The sequence below is a fragment of the Sinocyclocheilus rhinocerous genome, unplaced genomic scaffold (genome assembly GCF_001515625.1).
Source record: "Sinocyclocheilus rhinocerous isolate Xijiao unplaced genomic scaffold, SAMN03320098_v1.1 scaffold1570, whole genome shotgun sequence".
Taxonomy (NCBI): domain Eukaryota; kingdom Metazoa; phylum Chordata; class Actinopteri; order Cypriniformes; family Cyprinidae; genus Sinocyclocheilus; species Sinocyclocheilus rhinocerous.
In genome coordinates this window covers 96,711-107,047 of record NW_015664984.1, presented here as the reverse complement: position 1 = coordinate 107,047, position 10,337 = coordinate 96,711, and the positions used below count along the sequence as shown (strand labels likewise).

At 37.1% G+C, this 10,337-nt stretch overlaps 1 protein-coding gene across 1 annotated transcript in view; it reads right to left on the bottom strand.

Moving 5' to 3' along the window:
• Positions 1-2,921: 2,921 nt before the first annotated feature.
• The window catches only part of LOC107730518 (sarcoplasmic/endoplasmic reticulum calcium ATPase 2), a 38,630-nt gene continuing 31,214 nt past the window's right edge, over positions 2,922-10,337 (bottom strand). Inside the window, 2 exon segments of the mRNA XM_074560142.1 lie at positions 2,922-3,785; positions 6,188-6,305. Coding sequence (XP_074416243.1) covers positions 3,498-3,785; positions 6,188-6,305 — 406 coding nt within the window. The 3' untranslated portion in view covers positions 2,922-3,497.

Genomic DNA, 10,337 nt, shown 5'->3' with positions numbered 1-10,337 from the left:
GTTGTTCAGATACAAGTGCATTATGCAAATGTACAATAAAAAAATATGCAGTGTATTGCTGTACCACACAGTGATGTCAAAAGTGAGGACGGGTTTGTATTATGCTATGGCAGAAATTCATTGGGCTTCTTCAAGGACAAGAGAAAGATCTGAAAGGAACCTGAAGGAGAATGTCTTGCTGTAGGCTATTTTTTTACCACCCAATCTGTTTTTAATTGGTTTATAATCTAACGCTAATTCCATTTGTATATTTAGTTCACACTTACTCCAAGCAGTACTATCTCTTCAGAAAATGACTGTGGAGTGGTAAGTTACTGGTTGACATTTTACTTTGTACAGTTCCTTTTAGCTTTGGAAATGCTTAGCCACTGTACTGTACCTGATATGATATGTATTTATTCTTTTCTCAGGCAAAGTGTGTAGTTTTACAGAAACTTGATGATTATTATAACTGCGAGGTGACATTCCAGAATGATGGCAATAAAATCAAGAATGAAATTCAAGGCCAAATTCATAACTTACAGGTAATGAAGTGTTTTAGATGAATGCAGTTCATATGCATATGTAACACGAGATGGGTTACAATGTTTCTTTGTATTTGCAGATGCTCAGATTCTCAGATGAAGAAAAAAAGTGCAATTTATCAAATCCCTCGTGTCCCTCGGAAATTCAACAACTCTCTATGTGGGACAAAACTAAAGCGTTTGTGGATCAGGTCATTGGGGCGTGTTTACATACAATGCAACATGTGTGTCCTAAATCGTCTTAAAAAGCTAAAAGTACTGAAATATCCTGACATTTTTATATTTATTTATTTTTATTTATCATTTAATGTATGTTTTTTATATGATATGTTAGACCTTGTTTGTGCATCTGACATTTCCTCCGGCATATATTGGAAATATGCTTTTTTATTGTGACATATTTATTTCAATAAAGAGTTTTTGAAAAAATAAATGTACTTTTTAATATTTACAGTAGTATTTATCTGATCTGTTTCAACATGTTTAAAAATGCTAAAAAATATAAAAAATACACAGCAAGTGGATTTCAAATCAAGAGTTTATTTTCCATTTCATGAAGCAGTTTCCATTTCCCTGTTAATGAAACCGATGAAATGACAGTTATGGTATCAAGTGTATGAATAACAAAATGCTACAAAATTCAAAATGTATTCTTTTTCAAGAAATAGGAAATAAATAGAATCTAAATGACAGAAATAGAAAGAACAGGGTTTTTACTCTTTTATAAAGCTCCTTTTTGTGGAATGGTTTTCAATGAAAAAACAAACATTAAGACTCAGAGACGGATTAGGGAAACAATGACATGAAATAAACTGATGATGAACATGAACCTGTCCCTTTTTCCCCTGGAACTTGACACCTTATTACGGAATTCAGCTTAATCGCTCCCTGTTTTTCTCTGTTCTTAACAAGTAATCATCAACCAATTCCGGAACTCTAGAAAACATTCTTTTTTGGGCTCTGATCAAGTACAGATGCTATTGCCAAAGGTTTTCAGCATCCGCCTGATGACCAGAATATAACGATCGGACACCTGATAATGATGTTTGGTCTTAATAAAAATTAATTGGCCCCTGGTCAGACAAGGGTCCGTTTAAAGGAGAAAAGGCAGGCAAAACAACTTTTCCCATCATAGAGGCACAGCAATAAAACTAAAGCAGTCACATTGAAAATATTTCAGAAAATCCCCTCTTCATTTCGAAAGTAATGATTCACCGTGAACATGAGAGTTCTAAAAACCCAGCCCCACAAAAAAGGGAATGAGAGACGTGACTGCAAGCGGTGTGACTCGTATAAAGAGTTAATGAAGCACAGTTTAGCTGGCATACCCGAATAAAAGATCACAAGCCACACGGTTTGAAGAATGTAAATAGTATTTCATAATTTAAAATTGGATGCATTGCTGAATAGTAGGCATATAAGAGAGTGACAGTTTTCAAAAATTGTTTCAGTTACAAGGAAGCGTTCCAGGTAAGATGCTGAAATGTCACATGACTGTGGGAATCTGAGAAAATTTAAATAAATGGCAAGACAAAATAGAGATGATTGACATTATGAATTGATAAAAAAACAAAACAATGGTTTGGGTACCAAACAAATAATAAAAAGAAAATGCCAGAAAACTTAAAAGTATTGTATTATGCTACAAAAATAAATAAAAATTGTTTTATCCCAAGCAAGTGAGGTAACATCAAACGGATAACTAATGGAACTTGGTATTATTTCCCCAAGAGGTTAAAAAATAACTTTTTAACACTCTTCTTGGTGAATTTACTTTTTGAACTTGCTTTGACTTAAAGCAACACCCCTAAACATTTATTTAAAATGTTTTAGGGCCCAACAAAATTAGCCTTCATTACAAATAAGACATACATGAAAAAAAGAATTAAATCAGGGATATGTGACAGTATGTGGTAAAATGAGTCTTTGACAGACAATTGCCATGCTTTTGGGGTGTTACAGCTACATTGCTTAAAAGGGAAGTGGCATTTCTGTGCCAATAGCGATTTAATGTCTTTAATAGGTTAGTTAAAATGATAGTCCCACTAAATTAATTCCAATGGATGAGCCAACGTTGTTATGTCTCACCAGGTCAGGCTCCTGAAATAAATATAAGGCATTTGGTGTCGCTAGTAATACAGAAATTACACGCATAAAAAAAGCAACTCATTTTATAAAACTAAAACTAATTTAATTAAAATTTCAGGCTAAAACGAATACAGATGTATGTGTATTTAAACAAAATACAAATAATAATAATAAAAAAAAACTGAAGAACAATGCAAAACAAGTGACACATTGATAAGAAGCAGAAGAAGGTGATGGGCACAAAACTTGCCATTTTATAAGACTGAATTCAATTTCCCTTCCTCTGTCCCTAGCTTCTGTGCCAATAGCGATTTAATGTCTTTAATAGGTTAGTTAAAATGATAGTCCCACTAAATTAATTCCAATGGATGAGCCAACGTTGTTATGTCTCACCAGGTCAGGCTCCTGAAATAAATATAAGGCATTTGGTGTCGCTAGTAATACAGAAATTACACGCATAAAAAAAGCAACTCATTTTATAAAACTAAAACTAATTTAATTAAAATTTCAGGCTAAAACGAATACAGATGTATGTGTATTTAAAAAAAATACAAATAATAATAATAATAAAAAAAAACTGAAGAACAATGCAAAACAAGTGACACATTGATAAGCAGAAGAAGGTGGTCATGGGCACAAAACTTGCCATTTTATAAGACTGAATTCAATTTCCCTTCCTCTATCTGTCCCTAGCATTTCCCAGCATTCCTTTATCTGTGATTGTCCTGGTCTTGCTCTAGATTTCATTAATCTTTTCACACTGAGCACCAAATTCGTTCTGCACTGGATCTTTGCACTGCTTCTGTTCATCAGCCACTTTTCTGTCTGCCTCTCTCTCTGACTCAGACATACTCACACACGCACTCACACACATCCTCTTCCTTTCTAATCCCAGAAGATGTTGGTAATGTCTGAGTCCAGGCTGAAGATCCAGACCAGCAATGGGCCAGAGATGAGCACAAATGACCAGGACACACCCCTAAATGCCTGTCGCAGCTTGCCAATCACTCCACTGGATGCGTTTCCATCCTCCTCCAGCTGCAGATCGCTGCCAGGCTCAATGTAGTTTCTGGCCAAGAACTTCAGGGCTTCATCCATTAAAATAACAGGCAGAGACATCTTGAGAACAGTCACCCACTGGGGCCAAGACAACGGCCGGATCTGAAATATGACCTACAGAGACAAACAATAACAGACATAGCTACTGCTTACTGGAATAGTTCACTTAAAAATTAAAGTTTTGTCATCATTTACTCACCCTCAGATCATTCCAAACTCTCTGACTGACCTTCTTCCACAGAACACCATGCAATTAAATTTGCCAGTAAGTTTTTCTATGCTATTAGAAGCTACTAAAGCAAAATAATAGCTTTGTGTTAGTCACAAATACCCGATTTTCTCTGTTTCTCACATTAAGTTACCACATGGTTTCTGAGGATGAAGGTTTTTGGAATGACACACTATAGTTCAAAAGGGGTTATCAAGAGTTTATTTAAAAAAATACTAATACTTTTTTTCAGCAAGGATGTGTCACGGAATTACTTGTGGAAAACATTGAAGATCCAAGTGTAGTTTTAATAATCCAAAAACAAAGATCCAAAACACAGCAACAGGCAGAAAGCAAAGACAAAAAGTAATCCACAACACAGGAGGCAGAAAACAGCGCTCACGCAAACAGAACATGGTATATATAGGGGGACTAATAAAACTAATGACACAGCTGAAAATAATGAGAACTAATAGACAGAGCAAAGGGTGAAGGGAAATTAAGTCTGGAACAGACAAACTATAATCCAGAAGGAATGTCCTCTGGTGGCTGTTATGGGCACTCCAGCAGATGGCTGTGACAGCATGCATTAAAGGGGTCATATGTTGTTGCTTAAAAGAACATTATTTTGTGTATTTGGTGTAATGAAATGTGTTTATGCGGTTTAAGGTTAAAAAAACACATTATGTTCCACATACTGTACATTATTGTTTCTCTATGCCCCACCTTTCTGAAACGCGTCGATTTTTACAAAGCTCAACGGTCTGAAAAGCGAGGTGTGCTCTGATTGGCCAGCTATCCAGTGCGTTGTGATTGGCCAAATACCTCAAGCGTGTATCGGAAATATTACGCCCCTTACCATATTGTGATGCCTTGTCCCGGCCGGAGCGATGAGACAAAAACATTAAAACCCATTACAAACGAGGCATTTGTTGCATACAGTGGGGACATAAAGTAGTCTCGCTTTCACAACAAAACACAGCGTCACACACGGCGGCCTAGCGTGAGCGGAGGCCGGCTTGATTGAGCGGCGGCGGGCGGGTTTGAGTGAGCGGAGGCCGGCGGCTAGAGTGAGCGGAGGCCGGAGGGCTAGAGTAAGGAACAGCCGGGGGCTTGAGAATGGCGCGGCCGGCGGATTTGACAAAGGAGAGGGCCGACGGGCTTGCGGCAACCACATGTGGTGACCCCAGGCTGGACTCCGCTTCGTCCACGGTGAAAGCCGATCCGGCGATCCACAGTGCAAAGTTGATGTATTTCCTCAGCGACCAGCACGGATCAGCTCTAGGCATGACGAAGTGGACATCGTCCTCTTTTGGAAGGCCAAACAAAGTAGTTTCACTTTCACAACGAAACACAGCGCCTTCACGACATGGCAACGGCGGCAACAACAATACTACAGCGAGAATAAAAGTTACGCCTTCTTTCTTTGCTTGAACATTTGTGCGGCGTTATGCAAATCTTCCCACATCGTGACGTAGATATGTGGGGGCGTGTTAGAACGAGCCGTTTTAGGTAGGCGTGGTTGACTCTTAACTTTTATAAAGAATATCTCTTTGGATTTGAGACTTTAGTCTTTGCAACTTTACAGATCTTCTTTATGCACCAAGAGCTTGTAACACTCCAAAGAGAAAGGAAAACTTGCAATCGCATCATATGACCCCTTTAAATTAATCTAAAGTAACCATAAAGGCTCTTATATTGTTACCGAAAGCCTATTTCAAATAAATGCTGTTCTTTGTACTCGTTAAATAATCCTGAACACCAAATCAGCATATTAAAATGATTTGTGAAGGATCATGTGACGCTTAAGACTGGAGTAATGATGTTGAAAATTCAGCTTTGCGATCATAGAAATAAATTACATTTTAAAATGTATTTAAAAAAAGAAAACAGTTATTTTACATTTTAATGGTATTTCATTCAATATTACTGTTTTTACTGTATTTTGGTCAAATAAATGTAGCCTTGGTGAGTATAAAACTTTTGACCGGTACTATAAATAATGACAAATATTCCAATAATGACAATATTCCCCTAGCTATGAGGGGGTTATGATTTACTGTATTACCCTCAGTCATTTCCTTTGTTTTTTTGGGAAGCCTTTCATCATCAGTGAAATTAATAGCAAATCCATCATTTCCTGATTGATTAGGCAACTACTTTCATTGTGGTTTATGACAGACAGGCATGCACAAGTCCAAACTATTAAACACACACATTTATCACATTCCTCATTATGCCCAAGCATTTTTCTGTGATTGTGCTGCATCATCTTTCCAAATTCTCGAGCACACAGATGCATACTTACGGGAAGAGGGTCCACATATAAAATGAGGAAGTGTAGGGCCATGGAGAGACAGATGGCTCCCACCAGCCAGGGGTTTGACCAAGGAGGCATTTTGAGTAGAGATTGATTTTCTGACAAACTGAAACATACACACCCAAAGACAATAAGAGCAGTTCATGCTTCCCTGCTGTCTTAAACATAGGTAGAAAGTTCTGCCGTTTTCAATATATTCAAACAAACATATTGTTTCAAAATCTAAATTACATTTATGACATTTACTTAAATGTATTTACACTACCGTTTAAAGATTTGGGGTCAATAACCTTTTTTTTTTTTGGAAAGAAATTAAAACCTTTCGATTTCCAGTAAATTATGTTCTATTAATTAAATAATCCTAAAAAACATTATCATGGTTTCCACAAAAATAATAAGCAGCACTGTATTCAACATTGCTAATAATAAAAAATGTTTCTTGAGCAGTGAATCAGCATATTCAAATGATTTCTGAAGGATCATGTGACACTGAAGACTTGAGTAATGATGCTGAAAATTCAGCTTTGCCATCACAAGAATAAATTACATTTTAAAATATATTCAAATAGACAATATCTATTTTAACTGTAATAGTATTTCACAATATTACTTATTTTGCTGTATTTTTTATCAAATAAATGCAGTCTAGGTGAGCATAAGAGACTTGTTTTAAAATCATGAAAAAATTGGAAAGACCCCAAAATTCTGAACGATAGAGTATGTATTAGATATACAACACACTGATGTACAATACATTGTATACAAATAATAACAAACATATTTTTTTTGACAGGAAAATACAAAGTCAAAATTGTATATATGTGCCATGTGTGCTATTCTCCACATTCAGCAGTGATTTTCTATCATTACAGGGTTTTAAAAAATCACATACCTGTTGAGGGCATTGCACATCTCTATAGTGACCAGCACAGACAGCGCCATAGTCATGGGGTATGGAGACTCGAACACTGAGCACTGCACTCCTGCAAACTCAGCATGACCTTCACTGCACTGCAGATAGTGAGACTATAGAAGAAACAACAGAGAAAAATGATATATTTACTATAATACAGCATCAACAAAAATTAAAACCTTCTGGTTTCAGACAAAACAAGACTCAAAACTGTACTCTTTGACACTGCAGTAAATGATTTTGTTTTGGTGAACTTATTTTTTATTACCAGCTGGTAGAAAGTGAGCTTTGGTCCATCATGAGCTGCCATGAACCACCAGGCAGCAGCTCCAACTGTTGCTGCCCCTACATAACCTACAAAACAAAGAGATGGCAATGCAACTTAACAAATCAACATATTCAGAGTGAGTTCATTGGTTCTTTAAATTTAATTCATGGTCTGAAAGAGAGTGTAAGAAAGTTCAGCCTGTTGACTGTTCTCTAGTGTTTACTTCGGCTGGGTTGACAATACTGGTTAATCAATTAGAATTGACCTTCATTTTAATGAACCAATACTGATTCTGAAATTCCAACATCAGTCTTTTAGTCTATGCTGTTTTCTGTTGACGCATGAACAACAATTTCACTTTTACTTTTAGACTGCATCTCCCATATTGATACTCTTTAATGTGGTGTGACAGATATACACTATATTACATATCTATTATATGATTACTTAAAGGGTTAGTTCACCCAAAAATTTAAGTTCTGGAATTAATTACTCGCCTTCATGTCGTTCCTAAAGACCTTCATTCATCTTCAGAAGAATATTTTTGACAAAATTTGAGAGCTTTCTGACCCTCCATAGACAGCAACGCAACCATGTGAAGTCCATGTGACATCAGTGGTTTGCATGCGTGTTGTGCTGCTGACGCAGGAGCCGGCATTCTGACGTAGAACCCAGATGCGCTGCGCCTTGTTTACAAGCAGAGTCTTCATGTCTGCAGATTTCGACAGAGAGAATGACTTGCAATTTTTTGCTAAGCCTTACTTATTTGAACCAGAATATACAGACGATGAACTAAGAGAGATGGATGTCTTATGTCAGAACGCCGGCTCCTGCGTCAGCAGCATCACATGCATGCTTCGTGGTGCTCTCATGAACATGCATAGAAGACACTAAGAGAAGAAATTGTTGAATAAAGTCGTTATTTTTGTTTTCTTTGCACACAAAAAGTATTCTTGTAGCTTCATAAAATTATTGTTGAACCACTGATGTCACATGGACTATTTTATTGATGTTCTTTCTACCTTTCTGGGCCCTGGATGTGTCAGTTCCATGCTGTCTATACAGGGTCAGAAAGCTCTCGAAATTCATCAAAATATCTTAATTTGTGTTCTGAAGATGAACAAAGGTTTTATGGGTTTGGAACAACATGAGGGTGAGTAATTACATTTACATTTACATTTAATCATTTAGCAGACACTTTTATCCAAAGCGACTTACAAATGAGGAGAACAATAGAAGCAATCAGACGAACAAGAAAGCAACAGTATACAACTGCTGTGACAAGTTTCAGTTAGTCTAGCACAGTACACATAGCTAGGGTTTTTTTAATAGAATGGAATAGAATAGAACAGAATAGAATAGAATAGGTAAGTGCTAGTATTAGTTCGTCAGGTGCTGGCAAAAAAGATGTGTCTTTAGACGTTTTTTGAAAATGGCCAAAGACTCAGCTGTTCAAATTGAGATAGGGAGGTCAATTGAGATTGTGTGAGGTTTATGCTTAAAACAAGTAAAGAAAAATCTGCCAGTGGTATAAAAGACCTGTATTCAGTCTCTGAAAATGTGACAACTTGCTACAGACTTCACCAAAAAAAAGAAAAAAGAAAAAGAGACCATTTTGAACTAGTAGTTTGAAAGCTACATATAAAACCACCGCTGTCTTATACTGCCTTATAACTATAGTAAACCTTATACTGTAGTTTCTGAGATATTGCTCGTGTGATGACTTATCCATGTGACAACTAGTGCATGTCTGCCTTTTTTTGCGCTTCTTTTGAAATTAAGCACTGAATAAGAACAAATTGCAAATTGCAAATTGCAAAAAAAAACTTTTTATTTTGTCTAATATGTGTAATATTTACAACGATATAGAAATGCAATATAATATGCATAACTATGTTTTCAGATGTGTATAAAGACCTTACTTAATTAACCGTTATGTTTTTATTACCTTAGATTGAGCAATTTCTATCTACATACACCGCGGGTCCCCTTACATGGAAGTCGCCACCATGTTTCTACAGTAGCCCTAAACGGACAAACTGCTCTACAGAGCGCATTTCGTCACTTTGTTGTTCTTGCCAATAAAACACTGACAAAATGATGAACAAGTAGATTAACATTCGCAATAACATCGATTTATTGAATGATTAAGTAAATATAATTCCTTAATTTACCTTTGTAAAGAAATCTCATTGCTCTCTGCTGTCTTTACCGACAACATCTTTACCTGTGTAGGCCACCGTAGCTTCTCTAAAGGGAGGGGTGAGCGGGGGACTGAGCCGTTGGTTGCAATTTGCAACCTCACCACTAGATGCCGCTAAAATTTACACACTGCACCTTTAAGTGCCATAAATTTTCAATAAATGTGTTGAGATGAGATTGAGTGACATCTCAACAGAATAAATAAAGGTGGGGGCATATTTCCTCATCTTATGAGGAGAAGAGTGGGGTTCTTTAAGCTGAAGATGGAGGTTTGGATGAGGTTGACATGGATTGTCAAAAACTGGACTGGAAAGAAGTCTATATAGATAAACGATATTTTGACTTGTTGACTTTCAGTCAATATTTGACCCTAAAAAGACTGACTCTGAGAGCAGTATAGTTTTTATGTAGCTCAGCTGCAGCGGACAGCATCTGATTGCGTATTCTGTGTCGCTAGAGCCCACGGCCAGGCCGGAGATTGATTCCTGCTCATTGGAGGGCCGTAATGCCACCATCAGGTGGTCCCTGATTGGCACGTCCCGCAAAGCCACTGGCTTTTTAGTACAGCTCAATGGACCACATGGAGAGAAGCTGCGGGAGGAAACCACCTTGCTTAATGTGCTCTCCATCAAGCTCTACAATCTGGAGTATCACAGGGACTACCAAGTGGTTGTCCGGCTGATAAACTGCGGCAGCCATGGGCCCCTTTCAAAACCCCACCATATTCACATCTATAAGCAGGGTAAACAGAAATC